The 26,284-nt window shown below is 41.6% G+C and overlaps 2 protein-coding genes across 8 annotated transcripts; one reads left to right on the forward strand and one right to left on the reverse strand.

Moving 5' to 3' along the window:
* Positions 1-648: 648 nt before the first annotated feature.
* cstf1 (cleavage stimulation factor, 3' pre-RNA, subunit 1) lies at positions 649-12,563 on the reverse strand. Of its 6 annotated transcripts, none has more exons than XM_069513590.1 (6): positions 12,486-12,563; positions 7,706-7,924; positions 6,079-6,356; positions 5,796-5,993; positions 5,208-5,598; positions 649-2,114 (listed from the first exon to the last, which is right to left on the reverse strand). In XM_069513590.1, exons 2-6 carry the CDS (start codon positions 7,872-7,874, stop codon positions 1,855-1,857), a joined length of 1,296 nt encoding a protein of 431 aa, XP_069369691.1. In that variant the 5' UTR covers positions 7,875-7,924; positions 12,486-12,563; the 3' UTR covers positions 649-1,854. The 6 variants fall into 6 exon arrangements, with proteins under 6 accessions (XP_069369691.1, XP_019942520.1, XP_019942522.1 ...); XM_020086961.2 differs by lacking the exon at positions 12,486-12,563 and adding an exon at positions 8,285-8,422; XM_020086963.2 differs by lacking the exon at positions 12,486-12,563 and adding an exon at positions 8,285-8,379 and having other exon boundaries at positions 7,706-7,921.
* znf831 (zinc finger protein 831) lies at positions 11,853-26,017 on the forward strand. 2 transcript variants are annotated; one of them, XM_069513575.1, is made up of 5 exons: positions 11,915-12,107; positions 12,895-13,095; positions 13,629-17,913; positions 19,123-19,406; positions 24,465-26,017. In XM_069513575.1, exons 3-5 carry the CDS (start codon positions 13,677-13,679, stop codon positions 25,350-25,352), a joined length of 5,409 nt encoding a protein of 1,802 aa, XP_069369676.1. In that variant the 5' UTR covers positions 11,915-12,107; positions 12,895-13,095; positions 13,629-13,676; the 3' UTR covers positions 25,353-26,017. The 2 variants fall into 2 exon arrangements, with proteins under 2 accessions (XP_019942025.2, XP_069369676.1); XM_020086466.2 differs by lacking the exon at positions 12,895-13,095 and having other exon boundaries at positions 11,853-12,107.
* Positions 26,018-26,284: the final 267 nt, after the last annotated feature.

The following is a 26,284-nucleotide window of genomic DNA, read 5'->3' on the forward strand; positions in this document are numbered from 1 at the left end:
CATTCCATGCACACTCATATACTTCATCTTTCTTGTGAAGGAGAATTACATTACTGAGTATCCAAGTATTGTTCCAACTAACTGAGGGGATTTTTATGACAAAATTTGACTTTGCTTCCTCTTTTCTTAACTCTGACACATTCCTTCGCACGAGCATCAGATTTATGAAGCAGGTTTGAGGGGGAGGTGGAAGTTTGTTTGCGGTAAATTCTCGTTGATGTCTTTGTTGTTGTCTGGGCGACACAGACAGTGGCGTCTGGGAGAGTGGTGTTGGGGGTTGGGGAATGTAGAGGGGGTGACAGGGTCAGGGTGAACTTTTAGTCTGAGGACGCAAAGGAAGGCAAATCAGGAGCTTTGATAGGTTTTACATTCTTCTTTTAACTTGTCACTAATGATATGTATATATCGATATGTATATATCGATATAGATATCTATATAAATCCAGTAAGTTTAAACTTATTTTAACTGACCCGTCCTGACTGGAACTGGCTTATGAATTTAGTTCTCAGACACAAACTGCACCCTGCAGGTTCCTCACTTTGTGCAACAACAACTGTGGTCTTAAAATATCTACAGGATATTACCATAGCTGCAGTTAGTTGTGTGATGTCTAAGGGCAACTTCACCATCAAATTCACAGAAGGGGCTTCTTGTTTTAATAGTTTAATAAAAAGAAAAATCACAACCAAGGACATTGAGAAAGTATAAAAGTGGAAAAGATAACAACCCAGCTCTGCGGTCAAAATGACGACAAACGTTTTGAGAGGCAAAGGTTACACATGAAGTTTCCACAAGGTCAGAGGAAGTTTAAAAGTCCAAGTGAAGTTCAGTGTATCAGTCTCCATTCATTTCTTCAAATCTGACTTAAAACAGTCAGGCCCCCATACGGACACTGACACAGGTATTCCTTGTTCTAAGTATTCTTCATCTCCCTGCTGGCCTTCACTTTAAGTCAAAGGGAAAAACATCTGCAGGTAATGTACATTGTGATTCTTATGGAGGTTTTTTTTCCTCATGAGTGTGGTCTTCCAGTTTAAGAGGACCGATTTCACATTTTGTTTTTGTAATGCTTTCACTCAAAACCCTGCGCTTACACTCAAATATATCTGCTTGTTCTTAGATTTCCTTCGCTCCAGCTCTTCTCACGCTCACGGTGCTTCTTTGTGCTCTGACGTCTCGGATGTCTCCTCCGCTTTCTGATTTTTTCATGCTTCAAAATTTCCCAAACAATAGAATGCCGGGTGTAGTGCTGACAAGTGAAATTGTCTCAACCTCGTTGTGAATGTGTTTGCTTTACGTCATTGAGAGTCCCGTACAGGTAGTAACTTTAACCAAGATCATGCACTCACGCCCTCCACAGCTTTATCATTACAATGGAGCGCATGAAATCTAAACACAAGCAAAGTATATTTGAATGCTAATGAGTGGTTTTGAGTGAGAGCAATACAAAATCATCAAGAGAAGATCAAGATCAGGCTCTTAAATAAAGATAGGAAAAAGACCCATAGATTCTTATCTATAAGAATTATACTGAAAAGCCTACATGGATTCATCAAATCAAGTGGGTATGCTCTTTTTAGTATAGAATTCCTTAAAGCAAAATCTGTCTCAGTGCACATCCAGGGAACTGAGTGTCACTTCAGATGACATGACAACTGTTTTATGAAGAACTGCCCCACAAACTTTAAATTCAATCAAAATGTAAGATGCCACAGATCAACAGAAAGTGACAAGATCACCGAGGTTATGAATTCAGCAGAAGAGTCCAACATTCCGATTGAGTCTCTGTTCAGGTGGGAGTATGAGATGGGGAGGAACATCGGTAAAGTGGAAACACGGAACCGCGATGCGTCTCAGTCTGTGGTGGTGCGGCGGTACCAGAAACGAGCCCTGAAGTCATCGCTACAGGTCATGAAGCCCGGATTGGTGGGCGAGTGGACGATGCAGCGCACGATGTTGTTGTGTCCCAGAGACAGCAGGTTTTTCCTCTCAGCCGTGCGCGAGTCCCAGCAGCACAGGCTGATGGTGCGCTCGTCAGGCAGCAACACGTAGTCCTCCGTGTGGTTGAACACGCCCTGTGTGCGATGCATCTGACGTCCGCTCAAACCTGCACCTGTAACAGCAGGAAGACAGACAACACGTTGTTTCACCACTACGACAACACAACTGAAATCAAATCAGTGCTCACTGCCAATATTTAAACTGACAATTAATGTTTGTTTGTTTGGGATGAAGTCTGTTCACAAGCTCTGCATGAGGAGGAATTACATTTTCGCTTGTTTGTGGTGTAATTTGGCTTTTTGACCTGTGTTCACTGACTATGTCTGCAGAACTGGAAGAACAGAACAGCCCTTATTCATGTCCATGCAGTATTCCATGGGGGTTAGCTGTCGTGATAACCTTGCAGCGTGTGAACATATCTCAAGCAGATCATTATCAAGTCAAACTAAATACAAACTTTTTATAGCTCTGATAAAATGAGCTGAATTGATTTTGTTAGTGTTAATAATTTTATTTTGGCCGTGTGCTGTCGTGGCAACCTCTATAGTTCTCAACGCTGGTGCCATCTCCTCCACATTGATCCCCACAGAGGAATGATTTCGGTTTTCTCACACCAGAATCAGAGAGAAAAGCTGCTGTGGTCCATCTCTGCTTCAGCAGCAACAAGGCCGTGCTGCTAAGGGTTAGTGTAAGAAAAGCTGTAATAACCCACAGTGCCGGTCAGTGTGAAGCACTTGTTAACACCATTATTCATGGCCAGCTGCAGGGAATGGGCTACACAATACACACTGGCACTAACAACCTTCCCAACTTTTCAAGACACAAACATCATGTAGTTGCTCTGGCTGAGTTGCTATGGTACTACTGCCTTGTTTTGGCCGTGTGCTTAGGCTTGTTGTACTGCTGGAATTTGAACCTTCAGTCCAGTCTGAGGTACTAAGCAAGGTGCTCAGTCAGGATGTAGAATCATCTCAAAGATGATCAAGAGGAATGGGAAGCACTACATTTCAATATGTATTTATTGTAAAGTGAGTGAATTCTCATGTCAATGTTTTATTTCTTAGGGTTATGACTGCAACATGACTGAATAATACAATATGAATGAATTGTATACAAGCAAGTGTTTATAGATGTCAGGCCACAGAAGAGTGGTCATGATAGAGCTTCTCTTATTTAGCAGAGATGGTTTCAGAAATGGTATCTGACAACCCGGCCTCTGGTAGGAGGTGAGACTTTTTAATCATCAGTCCTCCACAACTGTAGCTGCCTTCAGGTCCAGGGGGCGAACATCCGTCACCAAATCAGTAACTTCATAATTTGTTTCCTGGCAGTGGTTAGCATTGAGAGATTCCTCATGCCCTGCATTACTGCATCTTCAATGGTTTTGCATAGAACTGTCCCTGAACTACTCTACCTTTTTCCCTTATACTTTCTATTTATGTTGTACATGACTAACTTTTGAGTGACCATAAAGTTATAATTGAGTGGAACACCACACATTTTGGAATACAAGAGAGGAAAAGTCTTTTCAGAGTTGAACAATCTGTATGTGAGTTTTAGTAGGTACAGGACAACTGAGGTCAGGAACTTCAACCCCCACCAACCAAATTAGCTGTGGTTTCTAAAGGAAACAAGAATATTTTGTTCCATCTCTATAAGCTACATCATGACGAGGGCATCGTATGAAAAAAAGCACCTAAGGGAAGTAACACATAATGAATCCTGTGGTAACTTTCAAATACACCACATCCGCACTGATGTGTTCAAAAGAAAACTGAAATACTCAAGTTTATAACTCATATTAACAATTTCTGATCTGTTTGATTCTTTTACAGACTGATGTTTAATAAAATGTTATAAGTGGCAGGTGATGTTACTAAGTGGAAGCACTTCTTCACTAACTGGCTAGGGGGCACTGCTTTCCACCTTTGCCCTCAGGTTAATGCACATCCTCAGCATCAACCATGAATGTCAGTTTGGTGAGGACTGGACAGTATAAAAGAAACTGAAAAAGTGGGTTGTAAGGTTTTGAGATCTTAAGTTCAGCTTATATGTTGCATGATGGTGACATTTTTTACTAACATGTTATAAACAGGTTTTTATATTTGGAGATTTACAGACACTGTTTTCTCTCCTGCAAGTGGAATAGCTGTCTGTCTCTCACACACTATTTCATTTCTCACTGTTATTGTCAATTTGCACTGCTCAGTTTTGCACAATCCTCACCTTATTCACCTCATTCACCTTTTTTTGCCTTACTTTTAAACAGGTTTCATATCATTATTGTATTTTATGTAAATATTGTATTTTAATGTAAATTTTGGCCAGCTGGTATTCCAGAAAGGACAGCAAAAGAATTTCAATTCACAGGGGAACGTGTGTTCTCGTGTGTATTTGACAATAAAAATCTTTGAATCTTTGAAGGTCACAATGTGGTTAGTTTTCAGATATATGGGATCTATACTATATATCTGTTAACGTGGTTCTTTTGCTGCAATATTGATTTCCCTGCTTGTGACTAATAGTTCCTTATCATCATTTTGTTCTAAAACAACAAGATAGTGTTTGTCTTGTTAAAGGCAGGAGCAGTGAGCCTATGTATGGACAGCATTAGGAGCAGAGATGATATGTTCTGACTGCTCCAAGCTACTTTTTTGTTCTTTTTCAGGTGCACTAGTAGTTTAATATCATAGCTCATTATCTATAAAACAGCAACTGATACACTGCGCTTCCATTCATCATTTATAATTTGCTCCTTCCACTTGTTCTGTGTAAAAGATTAGTCATCCTGTTTTAATTACTCTATCTGCCCCTAATACTGTTATTTGTTGTGACAGTATAATTGTCTCTATATTCTGTTCTTGAATTAAAAAATATGGAAATATTCATGTCAATTTTTTTCTACAAACATAGTAACATTAAATTAAATAGTATTGAAGTAGTATTGAATGGAACTGAGCCAAACCGAATCATTTCAAACCAGCCATGAATCAGTCACTAATAAAAAAGTAACAGTTTACCTATTGAATGTTGACACATTCTTAACTGAATCATTGGATCGAGTTGTAAGAATAACTTTGATAAAAATATAATATTAATGATCTTATAAGATCTAGAAATCAAGAAGGTTCTAAGGAAGTAACAAGTCTTAATCCTCCTGTATGAAAATACACCATGGTTCGTGTAAAACAGAAGTCATCTGTACCTGTGTACTTGACCAGCGTCCGGCCTGCCGAGATCTCCCACAGCTTGACCACGGAGTCTTTGCCACTGGACAGGATGTATTTGGAGTTCTTGGAGAAGATGGCGGAGCACACCTCTGCGCCATCGTGGGCCTTGTCGAAGGTGGTCACGCAGCGGTTGGAGACACCATCCCAGAGCTTGATGCTGCCATCCTTGCTGCAGGTGACGTAGCTGTTGGCTGAGGGGTTGTAGCTGACCCCGCTGATGGTGTCTGTATGCTGGTCCAGCGGGTTACAGGACACAAAGCACTGGAAGGTGTTGACATCATAGAGGCGGAGGGTGGGGTGCTGTGTTCCCACCAGCAGGAAGTCTCCTGATGGGTGGAAGGAGATTGAACGCAACATTTCTGCTTCCTATAGTGAGACAGACGAGGTCAGGATTAGATAACATAACTAATAGTTTTAGAAAACCAGTTAAAACATTTCAATGTTCTCAAATTCAGCCTTGTTTACATTTGCAGCATCTTCATATCATATTAATTAAAGCAGTTTTATTTGGCCAAACACAGGACAAGTGATAAAGTTGAGACATTCTGCAAACAAATTCTGACCTGTATATATTTAAATGCTCTTTTTGCTGAGGGCTTTGAGTAGTCAAACAGTTTGAGGGTGTAATCTCTTGATCCAGAAGCCAGAATCTGTTCACTGGGATGGAAGGCGAGACAGGTGACTTCATCAACATGGTCGTACAGTGTCCGAATCACAGGGTGATTCTCCATGTTCTGCTGAGCTGTCTCATTCATCATCACCTGACATAAAAAGAAACAAAGGTAATAGTGAGCGTGAGCCTGCTGACTTCAGATCAGTGCACCTAGATTCTCCAACCTGCCTCACCTCAATGGGCATGGCACTCTTGGCCAGCATGCGCTCCGTATCCAGGATCTTGATGGAGGCATCAGCAGAGCCCGTGGCAATCAGCTGGCCATCACGGCTGTAGGTGGCGACACGGCAGGGGCCCTTATGAGATGTTACATAGCAGGTCTCATACTCTGACGCCTCTGGTGACATTGACTGCATGTCAGCATCGAATTCCATATCGATACCTACTCCAGGGGCCACTGTATCTGAGCGCCCAATGGCATACTGAACCGCACTGTCGTCATTCTCCATCCCTGAAAGAGTTTGCAGCAACTGCACTTAGGGTAGGGCTGGGCAATATGGCCAAAACTTCATCAAGATAACAATGATCAAATCACTCTAGATATCGATTATAATCATGATTAGGAATGGTGCGACAACACCAGACATTTAACAAGATGTGCGTTACGATTTTGGTGCCGGCGGCCTTACTCTACTGCAGCACTTGAAGTAATCTGCAGTGTTTCTGATTAATTACCTAGACTGTGCCAGTCCACTTCTCATAATAATATGAAAGATCTTGCAGAAGTGCGGTGTTGCTTCATTGGAAAGTGTACAGCGCTCTGCACCACTGTTTCTTGCTCACTCGCTCAATCAAGCCCATTGAACCTTCTATCGATGAGATGGTGAACTTTCAAGTCATCCGTGAGCTTTTTTATCATCCTTAAATATCAAATCCTTCATATCCTTGTTGGTCAGCAAGACTTTGTTACTCTGTGATATGCCTCAGAACACACTTTCACTTTACAAGTGTGTCAGACTGAGTAGTTGAGTAGCTAAGGAGTTGATCACTAAAATTTTACAAATTAGAGATTGTGTTGACTTGACCACTGATAAACAAAAATTTACCAAATAGGTTTTAAGTTTTAAAAAAAATTAAACAGCGGTGGCAGGGGAGTTATGTTATCTGTATGTGTCTTAACACCGTGCAACACGATAACATTGACTACCATGGCAACGCTTATGATAAATGTGAAATTATTATTTCCATTTCAATTTTATTTGTATAGCATCAAATCACAACATGCAATATTGGAAGGAACTTTGCGTAGTTAGGTCAAGATTTTACATAATTATAGAGAAACAGTTCCCACAACGAGCAAACACTTCAGCGACTGCAAGGGGGGGAAAAAAAGTCCCTTATCAAGAGGAAGAAACCTCTGGTAGAACTGGTTTGGGAAAAAAGTGAGGAAGAGAGGAGAGGTGAGTGAAAAAGAGGGGAGAGAGGGAGAAGAAAGGGGAAGAGAGAGGAGAGAGAGCACTTTTGTAACCGTAATATTTAAGCTCTGTCAGACTGGTTGTTACAATCAAAATAATAAGAGGTTTATACATGTAACGATGAATTAAAGATAGCAGCACCAGTTCTTCATGACAATAACATGTACTGAGTAGTGTCAGATATGGATCCTGCAGATTTAAAAACGGATTCTTGACTGAAGGGTGTGACAAAGAGTAAAGTGTGCACTGCTTTCCCGGTAACGCTTACTAACATCTGATGTACTGCTATGAATGAAAACCATTCTGCAGAATCTACTGTTACTGTTTTTCGTCGCCCAGCTTGACCTGACGGCCCTCTCGCAGCCTCACACGCCGAGCAGCTCACCTGTCTTCGCCAGCTGCATCAGCTGCTCAGAGGGCGACACGACGCTGGGGGGCTTCACCTCGTTGATGAGACTGTTGGCGATGCTGGTGTATCCATCGTAGAGGAGCTGGCTGATGATGAGCTTGTACAGGTGCTGTCGGTCCTTCAGAGTCGGTTTGGGACGATACATGATGGGTCACTGCGACCGGGACCACACCGTCAGTGCTCACAACTTAGCTGCTGCAAGAAAACACACCGAGTCAACAAACACGCGTCTTCGTGTGCTAAGTGCTCATGCGTTATCAGCGTTAGCTACAGTTAGCTCCCACCGTATCAACCACAAGCTCCTAGCAAACACCGTCAGCTACTTAGCTCCGACTATGAGGCGAATGAATGGAACTTGTGCTTAGCAGCGATGCTAACAGCGCTAGCTCTGTTGCTACAGTTAGGACGAAGGGAACTCAGCTTAAGTTACGCGCAGGTGAAACCCGGAAGTGGCGCAGTGAGCGTGCGCTGCACAAACAACGCTTTGAGCGAATTACCCGCAGAGGAGCCGCATTATTCTTCTGTGCTCGCGTGAAAGCATGAAAATAGATCTACCTCCGCTCTGGCTTCAATGGCGCTCCTGGACTCAACCGGAACGTGCGTCCCGCTGCACGTCACTTGCGTCCTACGTCAGCACGCAAAGACGGGACGTTCCCTCTCGGTGAACAGGGTTTTCATTCCAGAGGATAAAATAGATTCATATTTATCATTAAACGTTTTACATGTTCATATGTGTGTGCAGTGCTAATCATGATATTATACTTTTATACTTTATAATGTAAGGCTATAAACAAGGACAGTCAATGTACAACCAATGCAGATGTCTAAGTGCAATTTGTATATTGTAATTTATCTTGTTTTAACTTATCTTTACTTTATATTCTTCATTTTTCATGCCTGTTGATTATCTTGCTGTTGCAACGCTGTTCATTTCTCAATCTTGGGACGATAAAGGAATTCTGATTCTCATTCTGAAGTGGAAAAATTTATAGATAATAGGAAATTAATAGCAAAAACACTGTCACATGAAACACTATCAGTTTTGTCGTCTTTGTGAATTTATATTTGTACTAAGATAGAGAAGAAAATGCCTGATGCTCGAGTTATAAATGCAGAACACAATTCTCTTCTCTCGTGGTTAACAGGACTTTCACATGTAGTTTGTAATACTTGATTCTTTAATGAAAAAAAGGAAAATATCTTTCTTACTTCCCCAGTGTATGCACATCCTATTGCCTTAATAAAAGCATATAATTAGTGCGAGTTAAAATCTGTAAAAATGAGTCAAAAGGTAGGTTCATAGTTTAATCCGGCTGATATTTTTCATTTTTAACAAAATGCTTAAAACTTTTTGTGGTTGGGTATTAAACTGAAAGGTCTTGTGTCGGATGTTGAATGTGTTGAAGAAGTTTGCAGTGTGTTCCACCAGTCCTGATTTTACCAACTGAATAATTAGTATTTATACATTGTTTGTGAGGAAGGCTTTTTTTTTTTTACCCCTGTAACGGCGTCCTGTAAGCATGACCCAGCAGAGGGTGCACAAGTACAGCATCTCAAAGACATGAAGAGGAAAACACACTCAGCTACTGCTCTAGGTTTAATCGCTGCTTTGTCAAAGTAATGGAATTTTCAGCTCTGAAGTTGTAAACCGTAAAATTCCCTTAACCGAGCTAAATTCTGATAGTAGCTAAGACAGTGTTAAAAGTGAAAAATAAATGATAATAATGGTTATTTACACTGATGGGTAAATGCACAGTGTTTGGCAGCAGGTAGCAGTGATGAGATTGGTATTGGGGTAAAAAGTGGGGCAAGAAACTGCTATTCTTCAACCACTGAAAAGGTACAAGGGAACATGTAAATGGTTATAGGCCTCCAGAAATTTAGCACCCACCCACCCACACACTCAGTTGTCGCTTCCTGAAATGTGGCCAAAAAGAGACAGAAATGAAGTGTAATAAATTCAGATGCATAACGGTAGCTCAGCCTGCTTTGGAGACAAGCCTGCTCAAATAGTATATCTATCATTTACATGGGGACTCACCCAGAGTCTAATCAAGCAAGCTGGATATGTCCCTCGGGCACTTTTAGTCCTCAGACATACATTGAATTACTTTGTCCACGGCAGTGCGAAGAGGCAGAGAACTTCATAATCCTCAAAAAAGAATGACATTAGCCTTTTTTTGGCATTGTATTAAGTCACGTGACCACTGAACTCCAAAATTTGTAGTGTGTCTGATAATCCCACTCAACTGAACACACCGTTTTTCTAAATCTATCATCTAACAACAACATTGCTGACTGTTTCAGTGAAGACAATTGTGCAGACTGACATAAACTACACACATACTTCAATTTGTAAACATCTAATCTGACTCTGTCTTTACAAATGTGATTATGCCTGAAACTGTGCTTCCCTCCTGCAGGACTGCAGCTATGTAAAGACAGAAAACATGTATGGTAGGAGGTGTCTCGTTACCATGTCAACACTAGCCATGCTCTCAGCAGATCAGCCTGCAGTTGCCTTGGAGACCAGCAAGAGTCTGTAGCAGTGAAAAGATATAAAAACTATTTGTTTTCTTTCAGCAGATGTCATCTGAGAATTGAATAGCCGATCCCACACGATGACATATTTGTTCAAAAATGATTGCAGAGCTATGAAACATCACTTACATCATGTGTTGTTGAGAGTAAAATTATGCTGTTTCATTCATTTGCAAAGAAAAACAAAACACAGATTAAAGTTAAAGCAGCTGTATTAACTATGTATTCTATGATCCAGGGCAACATTCAAATGTTTGCTTGTGGCAACAAAACCACTACAAATGATCATTCAACTCTGCAGTTTCATGTGACTCTGTGGAGCAGTTTAAGTATTTTCACTTGTTTTTGCTTTTACAGGCTGCAAGCCATAGTCTCATAAGAGAAAAGAAAAATGATGCTAAAGACATTTATCTCAGGAGTGGTTGGAGACTAAACGAAAAGTGATTATTGGTATTAGATACTATACTTCATGTGAAAGCTTATTTGATATCTGCTGGCAATCGAAAGTTAATATGCAAAAGGTGTTAGCAAAAATGTTATATCAGTATTGTGTGTGCATGATCAAAATATGTCATATCAAATATTTAATCAATATCAAAAGGTGTAACTCACTACACCCACAATGTGTTTTTTAGGACTTATCCTGTTACAGCCCATTTGAGGCCACATGCACTTTGAGAAACCACTCAGATAACTCAAGTTATTATAATCTTGTAATCTGCAGCTGTCCAGGGACAGAACAATTCCCTAACTAGTGTGCTGGCACTTTCATTACAGAGGCTATGTGGACAAATACACAAGTATGTGTATGTGTTGTCTTTCTATAAATAAAAGAAATGATCTATGAGAATAGAATCAGAATCAAACAAAAAAGATGAATGCGTTCACCAGTTGGATTGGGTTTTATCTTATGGTCAATAATACAATCTCACTGTACTGGCTGAATGTATACTGTCTACGAAATCAATAGTTTCTCATCACATCCAGCAACAGTAAAAAAAAAAAAAACAGCATCAAAATGGTGAATAGAAATGAGACATTATAATTAAAAAAGCAACTATATGACTGTAAGCATGTGCAGTGTGAACTGGTGTACACCCGCTGAATGCAATGGGGGCTGTTGTTGGAGGTGGGAAATTCATCCCAGCCACTCACAGCTCGTTCTCTGCATGAGAGAGTGAGATGCACATGCAGCCAAGCGGCCACATCAACATTGGCTTTGCTGCGCCCTTGTCTATGTGGGTGTATGAAATACAGTGTGTGGGAGGAAGTGGGTGGATGGGGGAGCGAGTGTTTCAGTGAGCCAGAAGTCAGGTACTGGCTCAAACTGTTGATGGTAAAGTCAGTAATTCATCCAGCGTGACTGTTGAAGGTAAGTCTGCCTCTGTCACTGCACTTCCTCCAACAAAAGCCAATTTAACTTCTGCACAGCACTGTGTGTGTGTGTGTGTGTCTTCAGTCCTTCCATCTGTGCTCAGGGCCTCTGGTCTCTTCCACTCCTCCAGATCACTCTGTGTTTTCAACTTGTCCTCCGGAAGTCTTTGTCTCACAGCCACCACCCCCCTCAGCCACCCAGCCAGCCCTTCTCCTTCCCTCACTCTCCTCCTCTCTGCCTCACCACTTTCATAGTGCATCTTTTCTCTCATTTGCATTTGTTCAGCTTCCTTGTGACAGTTCATGTCAAAAGAGCTGTGTGAAAGAATCATATTGGAGAGAGCCGCGCGGCCTGGATGACAGAACAGACTGAACACAGCAGGTACTCTGAAGATGGGGCTGCTGCAGGTACAAGACTCTCTGGGCTGGATAATTGTAACTGATTCAAATCAAAAGCAAGACGGTAAGTGATTTTAGTATCTTTGACGAGATAGTTTCTGTTTTTCTAAACAGTTGCCCTTGACTTTCGGCCTAGTTACAGCATGTTCTGGTTTCTTGTAATGTTCTTCATACCAACACTTTGTGATGGCAACAGTTTATTTCCTCTTTTTAAAAGCACCCTTTACAAAGGCAGAGCAACTAATGGAAATTAGTTGAATAGATGAAATAAGATAAAACAAGACAGATATTTTAATTTGAGACAGTGCTCCAATCTGAGAAATCCATAATGTCTTCTTTTCTGTTAACATTTTGATGCTCGTCAATTTAGCTGTTGTACAATTAACAGATGTATTTCAGTGCAGTTTGAATTCTTTTTAAACCCATTCAATACAAGACTCACCATTTTGAAGTGCTTGTAGGTGAAAAGAGCTCTGCACTACAGGTCCATGGCACCGCAGCATGTAAACCAACGTGACATATTTACATAGCTATAGGGAAGTGAAAGCACATTACAGTAAGAGGGAAGATCTACAGAGTAAATAATGTTTAAAAAGATACTGACACGGTGCTTCTCGTTTTCATCGAGAACTCACTTGAATAAGAGCAAACTTTCCTGGGTATAACAGCACCACAAACAGTGTTTAACGTGGGCGTGCTCATGCTGCACAGCTAACACAAATTATGCTCCCTGCCATCCGTGATTCTGTGGGTGAATTATGCAAATTCATCATACATGTAGAGGCACCATCACAGCAACAGGAAATGAAATTTGCACACCCTAAGATAAGGCTGTTTATCTTTTCATGTAGGTGGCTTCACACTCTGATTCTGCATAAATATGACGATCTGTCACGAGACAAAGCTGTTACATGCTACGGTGAATCAAGGGTTGTGCCATGTAATTGGTGCAGACTGGTGACAGAGGCAAGAGCTAATGTCAGCAGACACGTTTCATTTGGAAAGATAAAGCCTCTGATATGAGTATCTGATCTCCCTCCTCCTCTCCTGGTGTGAGTCACTCTCCTACATCACCCTCTGCTTCTCGCTACACATTTCTCTCCATGTTTTTGTCTCCTCTATCTCCACTGCCTGCATACAAAACATATCCTCAGAGTTGTATCCCTACACCACCTGCTCTTGAAATGAAACAACAGAGATTCAAATAATTATACTCTTCACCATGGGTATTGTCATTGTCTCATCACAACATTATCACTCAGATCTAGATGTGTTTTTGTTTTCGTGCTGTAGAGTTGTGGAAAAATTGCATCTCCCTGGATTTTATTAGCATGCAAAATCCAGACTGGATTCATTCCTTTATTCACCATCTGTCCTGAAGGCACATATCAACCATCATTAACTTCCTTAGCACATTCATTATCTGTTTTTCTCTGTTCCACTGGTGCAACAACAAAATATTCTTCAGAATTTAAGTCTAATTTCTCCTTTTAAATTTAAAGCCAAACATCCCTGCTCAGATACACAGATCTACCAGTTCTGAATCTGAGTAAAGCCGAGCCTAATGAAATTTCTTATCTTACAGGTAATTAGAGACCTGGCACTGGCACATCACGACAGCAGCCGGGTTACCATGGAGACTGGCAAGCCAGTATGTGCTCCAGTGCACATCAGCTCCGCCGCAGCGCAGACAGAGAAAAGGATGGATGTCCAGGCCCCGCTGACGGCTGTTTACATCCACACCGTGCCTGCTCTACCAGCGCAGCCTTTCCCACAGCTTCCTGCTGCTGCACAGGAACCAGCCACACTCCATCTGGCCATGCCACCGCTCTACTCCAAGGAGACTCTTCCCTTTTTGACACTCCACATTGCTGGTGGGCTGCAGTCTCCGCCAGGGCTGAGTCCGGCAGCTGCTGCTCCAACAGCCAGACCCAAATCGGCAGGAAAACATGTTTGTCCTCACTGCGGACGGGACTGTATGAAGCCCAGTGTGCTGGAGAAACATCTCCGCTGCCACACAGGGGAGCGGCCCTACCCCTGCACCACTTGCGGAGTTTCTTTTAAGACTCAGAGCAACCTCTACAAACATAAACGTACTCAGGCTCATGCCCGCCTCTCATCCGAGTCAGAGCAGAGCAGCCTGGGCAGCCTGGGCAGCCTGGACAGCATGTCCAGCTCAAGAGAGACTCATTCCTCCAGTCTGTCTCTGGATGAGCACAGTGAGGAGTCAGGAAGCATGGAGAAGGATGGCACACTACCTGCTGCTGAGATTACCTGTCCAGCCAATACTACAAGGGTCTTCTCTGTAACGACACATGGCTCTGTCTGTGAGCAGAGAGACTTGACCCCTGCAGGTCATACAACAGATTCAAATGAAAGTGCAAAGGTAAGAAAAGTAGAGGAGAACCTGAGAATGGAAAATGAACAACCTCCTTCGACTGTTGGTCGACATCTTCCACTTCAGAGACAAAAGGCCACTCTGTTCTCCAAGCAGTGGGAGAGCTCTGTATCCAGAGGAAAATCACAGAACCACGAGAGCACAGACTCAGGTTTCAGCGAGAGCAGTGACCACTACCCAAGCCCTGGCAGTGTTTTACCTGACCACAGTCTGGATTCTCTCACTGAATCTAATAAAGAGCATCTTGAGGAAACAACAAACATACACAAGTCTTCAGTGCAAGGTGCACAGGAGCCCAACGACACTGCAAGGAAGCAGGAGCAGAAGACACTGGAGGAGCGCATATCTAAGCTGATTTCGGAGAACAACGCTGTTGTGGAGGACAAACAGCTGGAGAATGTAAGGCCTCGGAAGACTGTTCTTTCAAAGCAGGGTAGCATTGACCTCCCTATGCCATACACATACAAGGACTCCTTTCACTTTGACATGAAGATCAGTAGGACTCCGAATATTGGGTTGCAAAGAAACAGGAAGCCTGGACTATACAGCTCTGTGCCCACTCAGCACTCCACCACCATGGAGCATGCCCCCTTAACCCGCAGCCACTCCCTCCCCTTCAGCGTGGCCCTCCTGCAGCCTGAGAAGAGCAGCTCAGCCTCGTCCTATCAGAGCAATTATGTAACACTGTGTCGCAGGGGAAGCTCTGGCCAGATCAACCCAGCAGGTTCTGCAATCAAGCCTGTGAACCAACAGTCATCCACCCACCGGCCACTGGTCAGACAGACAGCCGTTGACTGCAACCACGCAACAGACGGTCTCTTCATGAATTCATCTGTGGAGGAGGCGAGCACCGGCAGTCTCAGCTGCGATGGGGACATTTGTGGAGAGCCAAGCAACAGAAAGTTCCGGAGGAAGAAAGCTCAGAAGTTTGCCTACAACAAGTGGTACATGTACGGGGGCGGGACATTTAAGAAGCTCTACAACACAGAGAAAAGTGGTGATAACAGTGTTGTCAAAGGCAGGAAATGTATGAACACAGAGAATGAGGCTTTTCTGGCCCCACAAAAAAAGCTTTCATCAGTTCATAAGGAGATACCAACAACAGGCTCAGCGATAAACATCCCGAGCAGCAGGGCAAATATGTGCCACCCAGGCTGCCCTCCTGCCAAGTCATCCCCTGGCTCTACTATGGATGTTAATGTAAGAACCACCCAGCTGTATTCACTGTGCAGCTCTGTCAAGACTCCAATCCAGAGAAACCTGTCTTTGTCAATACTGCCATTACCTTCAGCTGGATCATTTGTTAGCCACCACGCAGACAGCATGAGCACCACAGGGGCTGGGACTAAAGAAGAAAAACACACTGATTCCATCTCCGAGCTCTGTGGAGCCCATGTTCCCTCTAATAGGAAAAAGCAGAGAACTGATGATGAATCAATTTGCCAACTTGAGACGGAGACCGCCCCAAACACACTGACTCACCCTCCTCCCTCTTTCACTGGCAGTGCACTTCGGCAGGATACACACTTCAGTTATGTCAACCTCCAAAAAACCCCAAACTACACTCAACTCAAAGGAGCTCTCTTCTCACCATGCATAATCAATGCAAATGCACCATCGGTTAGCAACTTGCCTGTCACTTCCATCCCCTCAGCTGTCAAGACCAGCTTCCTGCCCAAGTACCAGCTCAAGTTGCCTAATGCTGCAGAATCTGAATCAAATGCTGCGCTGCATGTTGCGGATAAACCGATAGGAACTGACACGACCTTCACCTCTACTCTTTCATCTTCTCAAAGCGAGCAGAGCTCACCTTCAGTATCAACTACTGAAATCAAATCAAGTGATCCCGTCACATCAGCGTTGATGATAACTGCTGATTCCAAAAAAACGAGTGCTCTCAATTCCACACAAGCCCAGCTTTTCTTGCCTTGCACAGCTGCAACATTGTTTCAAGCTGAAACAACAAGATTCAATGACAATTTGACATCTAGTCTCCCTGTGGTGCACAATCAACTTGCAGCAACCACAATAACCACAGCCTGCCGACATGATAACCAGGAAGGATTATGCAGCACATCAATACAGCCCTCGAAATCTGCAACTGTGCAGTTACCCACAGCACCTGTGGTTGGAAACTTCCCTGCTCTACCCACCATAAGCACAGAAAACAATCAGACATCTGCTGCTTCCAGTACAACCATCTTACAATGTCAACGTAACTCTAACCTTCCTCCCTCACACTTACAACTCTTGCCAGAGTCAGACCAGTTGAACCTTGTAGACAGAGCATTTACCGGCCCAAACACCCCAAAAGTACCATGTCACATCATACCATTTGATCAGGTGCAACCAGCAGGTCAGAATGTGTTTCATGTTCACACAGCAGATCTCCAGATCTGCCTTCAGATCATATCCGACGAGCAGCTGGCTCTCATTGAACCGCAGATTGAGCGTCATGAGAACAGCAGCCTCTCACAGAGATGTGACATGCAAGCACAGGCCGCAGAAGTGAATAAAGCTCAAAGCTCTGTTGCCACGGAAAGTAACAATGACGGAACGGCCCATCGACTGCAGGGAAATCATAAGGAGTTGGACCAAAATGAATCTTTACCCACACTTAATGTGGAGAGAATAAAACCACTGACTGCCCACACGACTGAACACAGAAATTCCAGTCAGGCTACACTATCAGCTGTACCTAAGCCTCCTGAATCTCTGGGCTTGACATTACACCCACACAAATGCGGTCATGTAAACACGGCCACAGAGACTCTGAGCTCTGTTAGTGATGTTATGTCAACTGCTGCTGTACTGTCAGGAAGAAACCAAACTTCAGAGGAGGAACGTGCCCTTTCTCTGAACCCGTTGCCTGAAGAACAACCTTTCCTGGACAGCTGGGTCAGTCAAGGTGGACTGGTTTTGCAAACACTATCTGGTGTTTCTCCCAATTCAGTAAATCAGAAGAGAAAAAGTGAAATACTGGGCAAAGACACACAACAAAAACCTAAAAATCAAGGAGCCTCATTTGATGCAAGCATAATGAAAACCAAGTGTGAAGCTTCTGAATACAGAAGCAGCAGGTTAGAAAGTGGAGAAGCACCCTGCTCTATGCAGGTTAAGTTCGATAAGGCCAGTGCTGATAAACTGTCCGGGTCAGTGTCAGCGTTTTCTATCAATAATTGCAAAGCTCCAAGAAAGTTGAACCCACATGCATCCATCTGCTGCAGCAAACCATCAGACCCAACATTATCAGAGACCGTGAATCCATCTAAACATGAAAACACAGGTTGTGATGGGGTGGGACCTTCGGACAATTCTCTCACTTTACCAGAAAAGACTCTCTGTGATTCACAGGATGTAATCAGCTTAGCCCACTCACAAAAACTGTTTACATCAGTGTCTTCTAACATCCATGTGGAAAGAACCAAAGACATCCCAGCTGTGCTCACAAGTATTCAGAGCCCTACTGCAGGTATATGTTACTATTTTAATAATTCAGATCATTCATATTGTGTAGAATCTGAAGGATCTTTGTGTAATGTTATGATTTGACTCTGTACTCACACATTTTAGATTTTAAATCTAAATAATACCAAGAGGGTGAAGGGGTTAGCATTATAAAAGCTGATCCCATCTAATAACTTTATTGTCATTGCAAATAGTTCAAATACAACAAAATGCAGTTTTACATCTAACCAGAAAGTGCAAATAGAAGATTAAAGTGCAGATGAGGCAATACTTACAGGTGAAAGTTTATGTCTCTCTCTCTATATATAAACAGTAATATATATTTACATATCTATAGATATAGATATATACACACACACACATGCAAACACAATTTTCAAACAGAGCAAGATTTCTAGAAAGAAACCCAATTCCACCACAAGATGGTAGTAAATGATAACTGGTTTGCAGAGTGAAGCCTTCATCTTAACCTGTGAGAACCACAGAATCAGTAAAGGTCTTTGTGAAATCACTTAAATTAACATGGTTAAAACATAAACAAAATATTGAAATGGCATTTTGCTTCAAACCTGATTGTGGTGAAATAAAATGAGTAGATTTTTTACCCTGATTTGCCTCCTAAGCCTTCACAGAGAAAGGTCCTTCAGCATTTGAAATTGTCATTTGATCCCCATCACGGCACATAACAAGAGATCACTCTGTAATTTAAAGGAGCTGAGGATTACAGACAATAACAGAGATGAAAAGGTAATCTTGGGGAGCACAGGAAAAACAAAAAGACTGCCACTTAAAGACATCCATCTACTGCCTCCTGGCTAAACTGAAACAACAAGTTAAGGCGCTGGCATGTGAGAGGGAGACTGTGAGTGCCAAAATCCCTTGTAAATATGGTCGGAGGTATCAGATCTCAATGTTTCTGTAGGTATGAACAGTTTCTAGTTGCCCTTAAAAGACATACTTGCGGAAATGTGTTCAATGTAAAGTAAAATTCCCTGAATTAACTGATCAGCAGATTATCATTAGTTCTGCCAGGTTAGTACTAGTTGTTGCAACTTGACCATGACAGCATTGTTGAAGTCACTGTTAGAAAACCTATAGGGAAAATCCCCTCTACCCTGTATTAATTTCCAGGCAAATTAAAACTGACATTTAAGATTGTGGATTCACCATCCCTAAGATATCAACTGCTTTTCCTGTGTTTTTATTTCCCTAGGGATTATGGAGGGAGACTTCCTGATGGGATGTGAGGTTCAGAAGGAGCCACAGAAAGAGGGGCATGCAGGTATACCTGGGCAGTCAGACTGCACAGAGTGGAGACCAAAACCGAGCCAAGGGGCTGGAGAGACAATCGACCAAAGAATAGATGGGCAGAGCGGTGGAGGAGTGATGAGAGAGGATAAGAACGGAGGAATCAAGGCAGACCAGGTCCCTAGACAGCTGGCCAACACGGACTCAAACTGCAGATACACAGCTTTACCACACATGACAAAGCCAGAGGTGAGATCGAAGTTCTTTATTGGTTGCATGTTAATCTGTTTTGCTGGCTGTTTCAGTGTTAAAGTGTAACTGCACTTGAATTCTGCTGACAGAATGTGTGGCTATGTAAGTCACAGCGATCCCTGAATTGAGACAAAGTAAACAATAACCTCTGAATATAGTAATATAGTACAGTAATATGTATCCCCATGCCCTTAGTTCCACTGCAGATAATTATATATATGACACAAGCTCTCTCTCAGTGCCCTAAATGGTATAAACTTCCTGTGTGCACTGGTCATTGTTTTGTTATTACAGCATATTGCTAGTCTAAGCTTGATGAGCTATTGCTTGCCCATGTCAATTAATTAATTCATCACAATGGATACAATACAAATGTAATCTATTTCCCAGTCCAATATTAATTGTCTTTTTTTCCTTCAATAACATTTGAATACGTTTGTATTCAATAGTATTGTAAAGAGAGTAACTGACAGTTTGATTTAAGTTTTCTTTTTTGATTCATAGCCTCTTAAAATTTCTGTTTATCTGGTTGGAAAGCAATGTTGGCAACACTGCCACTGAAACCAGGCCAGAACCTACAGAGAGAAGAGAGATAACCCTGTGTCAGATCTTGCGAGAGTGTATTACTCATTCAGAGAAACTTCTCAAACTGTCTGCAAAATGCTTTTTCAGTGTCAGAATGTTTATAAGATATGTGGTTTGTGAAAAATGGATCTAGTATTTACTATGCACACATTCAGGAGTAAATGGACTCAGGACCTGCAGAGCTGTCTCTGGTGAAAACACTGCACCGCGTCTGAATTCAACACTGTTTGCTCAGTATGTGTGTCAGTCAATCAATTGTTAAGGCAGAGGGTTTTAGTAGTATGCAAGTGGCATGGGTTAGAGCCCTTGTGGCTCTGTCTACAGCACCTGTCAGTGTGCTAATGTTAAACCGTCATAACAAAAAGACAGTCAGTCTGTTCATAAGAGCTCCGGAGGCCTAGTCCTTCCTCCCTGAGGGAAAAATGCAGTTTTCATGACGTCCATGGGGTTCAAAGGTGCTAGGAACTGAAATAATAGTCCTCATCCAGATGAAAACACATACAGTACAGAGTGATCTCTAAAATCACATACCCAGATGGAGCTTACCCTCCTAACTGAATTGTCAAACTTAGGTTTACACATATTACAGAAATTGATGACACTTATTTTGCCCTGGAGTATCCAATTTCCAACTAAAGGGAAAGCATAATGACACCACCATGCCGATGGAGGGGTGGTTGAAGTGTTTGAATCAACTAAACACTTTTTGAGCTCCAGGGGTAAACAGCATTGCAGCTAAATCCAATACCATTGAAGTAACTGGCAATCACTTCTTCAAAAGTGGAAAAACAGCATTTACTTCAATTGTAGTGGATTTGGCTGCAACACTGTTTACCCATCTAAAACTCTGAAAGTAGTTAGTAGATAATGAGTGAATTTTCATTTTTGATTTAACTATCTCTTTAAGCCTTCAAGACACAGCAGCACAGCTGCCACCTGTCTACCAGGTCTGCCTTTGCACAGACATTAATATCCTGGTATGTCCCAATCAGAGCTTTGTTAAACCTGACAATTAATTTCTTAAATTCTTGTCCACTGGCAATAATTCCTTGGATTCCTTGGATTTGATTTCATCAAAGAATTCACCCTCACTCATATCCAACCCCCTCTCAATGGGGCTTGTCATTGTTTGACTTGTTCTCATAAATGTATGCACTCACTAAGGAGCATAATTCTTTCAATGGCAAGAACCTGCCTGCTGCTTCAGACACAAATATCAGACATTGATTTATTTTCCCTAGTTCATACAACACATCTACTATGAATGCAAAAAGGGCTTCCTTGTTGATTACTACTATTTCTTGATTAGCTTCAGCAGATGGAGGCTACTGAGACACCAAGGATCCAACCATTAGGTTGATTGGTTGGATTGACATCCATCAAACACCCTTGCTGACAGTACATTTCCATCAAAAGTTTGCAAAACTAGGAAATATCAATGCAAATAATATACCAAGATTGATGTCAATGATGAATCAATAATATTATAAGATCCCCAATCACAATTATATTATTTATAATTATTATTTTCAATGTATTGATTGTTCTTAAACACTGATAAACTTTCCACAAATCATCCTCACATTCAAATATTCAGACTGTATTGATTTGAAGATCCTGTGGAGCAGGTTTCAGACACAATGGTTTGAATTCTACCAAGAAAAAAGACATTACCATTGCCAGATTTTCTTTTTTGTTGCGAAAACATTTACAGCATCATAAATATATGATCCCTACGATGTGTCGAACCAGACAAGAAAGATTTATTTCATGGGAAATATACTTATTTTGAGCCTTACACAAAGGCGGATGTAAAAAGTGTTTTCCACAGATAAGTGATAATGAGACTGCTGTGCAAACCGTCACTTGAGACGTTGAGACATTCAACTAAAGGATTTGGCAGATATAGTTGAGTGTGAGAATTTATAGTTTGGTTGCTGCAGGTTTAATTGCGACTCATCCACTTGCTGCATTTCTTCACTGACCTCTCAGTAAAGGCAATAGGGCCCAAAAATTATCTTCAAGAAAATACAAATTGCATTAACAGTTTTGTTTATGTCAGTGAAAAAAACAGATATAAGCAGCAATGTCTTTGAGCAACATGCTCTTTACTGTTGTATGAAAATATATGGAATTTAAAAAACATGTGTATGAGTGGAAAGGTTTAATCCTCCCTTGGAAATCACTTAAGTACAAACATCAAACATCTGTGCAAACCGCACAGTCTTGTGGAAGATAGAGGTTCTTTCCAATCCAACCGCTTATCAGAATGAAGCAAAAAACAAAACTGCTCTGTGCAAGGAAGTATGTTGCTTTCTTTGATTGTTCGGAAAAGTGGTGGGATTGAGCACAGAACCTTTAGATATGGAACCGCGTCCAGGAGAAAATTGCTAACCACTGACCCATGCAGGTATTTTGATTGTATACAGTGCAAGTTTGCATATTTCTTGAGGAGAAATTTGACCCAACGATAACTGTAAAGCTTTCGGCCCCAGATTTCTTTCCAAGTTCAGCTGTGGGTGAGAGTGATGTATACAAATGTATTGTTTGCTAACCAAATGTAAAAATCTTAAAGGTGAAGAAAAGGTAAGGCAAGGAACAAGTCACCCTGCAGTAATAATGGCAGCAAAATCACAGCTCCACACTGAAGGTGTTCACATGAAACACACACAAAGTCTTATACCAGCTGTAAAATGAGTCATCAAGGTTTAAATAGCCTCAAACTGTGACATTTATTACAACACTGATGAGAGGTTACATAGTTCAACTCTTCTGCTTCCATTGTGAAATTCAAAACTTTACATAAAATCTCTTTTATATGTCACACTCACAAAACATAGCAACACTGTCTCAAAGAGCTAATTAAATGTTTGAATGGCATTTATGTATTTATAGTGCAAGCCATACAAGCTGATATATGTGGCAAGGCTCTGCAGTAGAAATAATAACAAGAGAGAACAAAGCGATTCCTTCTTCTCCTGAGTGCTGTTTGCCATCAGGGGGGCTGATCTCTGCATCTTCAGACTGTGAAGCAATCGCCACTTACTTCAGCTCCATCCACAGACATGTCACGTTCATATTTTCTTAAGAAATGTAATTTCCCAGGCCAAGAAAAAAATCTTTTTTCATTTCACCATACCAGACTGACACAGACAATCAGAAGCCAGGGTGCTGATACTGTTAAAGTAAAGGCACAACATTCTTTTTGTTGCTGCAATGGGTCATTATGAGCTCAATTACAGAACTTCATTTCATTAAGATTGTGTAGACTGCTTTAAGCTCCAGAGTGTAAGATTGAGGTGAAAGGGAACTATTGGCAGAGATTTAATGTAGAATAATCCTCATGATGTTTTCACTAGTTTGTTTCATCTAAATTGTATGAGTTGTAGTTTTCTTTACCCCAGAAAAGGCCCTTTATATTTAAATACTTTATATTTACATTGAGGGGTCCGCTCTACGAAGGCCGCCATGTTTTTTACATTAGTCCAGACTGGACAAACTAAACACCTTGTGAGTTTTTATGACAACTAAAGGCTACCACAGGTTCTTTTTCATGTTTGGAAGGAGAGGGTGAGGTGAGGGGTGTTCAACTGCAACATACTTCTGAAAATAGCCGACATGCAATGTATGAAAAAAACAACAGGCAACTCTGTAAATCGGTCCAAACTATATATATATATATATAAATATATATAAATAAAAGACTATAAAATCTTCACTGCAGATAAACCAGGTAGGATGAACACAAAGATTCTATAAAAATCTCTGCACACAACTTCCAGCAAACACACAGTAAAAAGTGGCAGTATATCGTAGAACTATTTGAGGAGGACTCCCTCATGACATGAAATCATTCTGATCAGGCCACAAAAACAGTCCATTCCAAACAGGCAGGTTTACAACGGGCACTGCACTAAAATATACAAATTCAAGTGTAATTGCCCAATAACTAAAACGTTAAGCTGTGTCAGCAGAACTAGTTGAACTAAGTGAATATATTACCATGAATTACACTGGATATTCACTGGAGATCAAAGGTTGAAGAGGCGCTGCATTTAAACCTATATATTTAAAGGAGCTGCGTAAAACAAACATATCACCTTACCTGTAAGCTGCTGCCCAACACTAACACAATCATTAGGATTTATGAGCTTTTTGCTCAAGTTTAAAACATCAACAATCCATTAAAACAAGACCAGGACTGCAGGCAGCTGACACTAGTGATGCCACAGAAGGCAGGATTTCCTTCACATGATTTCAAAGTTCAGGATGTGTAGTGAACAGTTGAAGCTGAATACCCACTCACCTTGTTCTCTATGATGACTGATTCATCACTCACTAGACACGAGAAACTTTGGTATTTCAGTATGCAGGAATCTAATCAGAAGGTTCAGTGGTAAGAGGACAATGACTGTATTATAGTAATGTGAGATGGTAATATTTCTTCTCATATTCTTCTTTTATTAACAGGGAGAAGACACAGAGTTCAAGGTGGATTCCTTTAAAAACTCTTGGCTATCTGAGGAGCATCTTCAGCATCTTTCCCAGACGCACTCAGGAATGTCTGAGTATCCTCCACAGAGCCCTCAGCAAGCTCTGAGCACGTCAAATAACATTCATTTAGCAGCCAGCGGCAGTCAGACTAGCCTTCTCAATTCTCCACAGCCCCCACTGGAAATGAACAACTTTTATTTCTCACAACAACACTGGGAAAGCAGCACCGCCCATACCCAACAAACACAGACCTACTGCGAGTCAAAATCCACTAAACTTATCAAAACACAGGCCCCATTAAAAGAGTCACAACATGCTTTTTCACAAATCACTCAGCAATCAATATTTTCACTCCAGGAAAAGCAGACCCTATCCGTACAGCAAGGAAACACTGCAGGTAACAGCAGCACAGCAGTAGACCATTCTACTGAGGTAACATTAGGAAGTAACAAAACCCCAGGTCTCTTGACAGATATCAAAACCTCATGCGCCACACACCACTGCCAAGTCTCTCATTCCCTGCAAGTCAGTCAAGCTTCAGCTGGATGGATGGGAAACACTTACACGTCAAACACCAATATGCTGGGTTATAATGCTGGGGCCCCATTAAATCCCTTTACATACCAAGAGCCTGAGCTGGATACCAAGGATCAAGCACCACATGAGTACAGAACACACAGCAGTAACTCTGGGAGAACTGACATGACCAACAAATACCAGTCTTTTTTCTTGGCTGCTCAGCTTCAAGGGTACCAGCCAGCTGAGAGTCTGACTGCTGGAGTGAGGCCTGTGCAGAGCTGCCAGGACTTTTCAGAAGACACCAGCAGCAGTGATGATGAAGGAAAGCTTATCATTGAGCTTTAGGGGACATGTGAACATACACTGATGTCATTTCATTTTCATTTGCTGTAGATTTTTATGTTTCCCATGCAAATCTGCTGTGGAGGCAGAGAAACTGATGGCTAAGTTAAAGGGATAGTTCACACAAAAATGAAACTTCACTCATTGTTTACTCACCACTGAATTCCAATAGAACTGAGGTAAATGGTAACCCTTTTTCCAAAGTAAAAAAACAAACAAAAAACCCCATAAATGCCTCCTGTGGTGTCATCCAAGTGTCCGTAAGCCATGTAACACCATGTTTTTAGTCTAAATGGCTGCTGTTATCCCCCTCTGGAGCCACGTTCATGCGTGGATCACAGAGGACAAGCAAAATAAATGGTGTAGATTACCTCATATCGAGTCGAATTTGAATGTCTGGGCTTACGGATACTTGGGTGAAACCACAGGAGCAGTATGGAGGAATTTTATATCTTTCTCTGTTGTTTTTTTACTTTTCAATAAGTGGTCAGCATTTACTTCAATTGTATTCAATTTGGCTGCAACACCGTTTACCCATGAAACTCAAACTCTTCACCCAACCCTCCGTCAGCATAGCGGTGAGTAGATAATGAGTGAATTTTCATTTTTTGGTCAACTATCACTTTCACGGAAGTTCGAGCAAATAAAGATCCACATGTGAAAACTTCTCTCCAGTTCTGTTAATGACTGCTTCATATTTTTCCATTACAAATTGCACATTAAATGGTAAATGGTTTGTATTTATATATCACTTCTCTAGTCTTGATGAGCACTTAAAGTGCTTTGCAGTACAGTTTGTCATTCACCCATTCACACACACATCTATTAGCAGCCCTTTTTTTCAGGTCAACGGGTTACTCTGCTGTGTTCACGTCATATTCTACTGAGAGTATTTAAAACTGGTCAAGTAGGAAAATCTGCTCACGTCAGCCTCC

This window comes from Paralichthys olivaceus, chromosome 2 (assembly GCF_024713975.1).
Source record: "Paralichthys olivaceus isolate ysfri-2021 chromosome 2, ASM2471397v2, whole genome shotgun sequence".
Classification (NCBI taxonomy): Eukaryota; Metazoa; Chordata; class Actinopteri; order Pleuronectiformes; family Paralichthyidae; genus Paralichthys; species Paralichthys olivaceus.

Coding starts and splice junctions, on each gene's coding strand:
- cstf1 (XM_069513590.1), bottom strand. CDS start 7,874: ATGTATCGTCCCAAACCGACTCTGAAGGACCGACAGCACCTGTACAAG. Junction 6,357..7,705: donor GATGCAGCTGGCGAAGACAG/GTGAGCTGCTCG, acceptor AAACTCTTTCAG/GGATGGAGAATGACGACAGT. Junction 5,599..5,795: donor GAGCATTTAAATATATACAG/GTCAGAATTTGT, acceptor GTCTCACTATAG/GAAGCAGAAATGTTGCGTTC.
- znf831 (XM_020086466.2), top strand. CDS start 13,677: ATGGAGACTGGCAAGCCAGTATGTGCTCCAGTGCACATCAGCTCCGCC. Junction 17,914..19,122: donor TATTCAGAGCCCTACTGCAG/GTATATGTTACT, acceptor TTATTTCCCTAG/GGATTATGGAGGGAGACTTC. Junction 19,407..24,464: donor CACACATGACAAAGCCAGAG/GTGAGATCGAAG, acceptor TTTTATTAACAG/GGAGAAGACACAGAGTTCAA.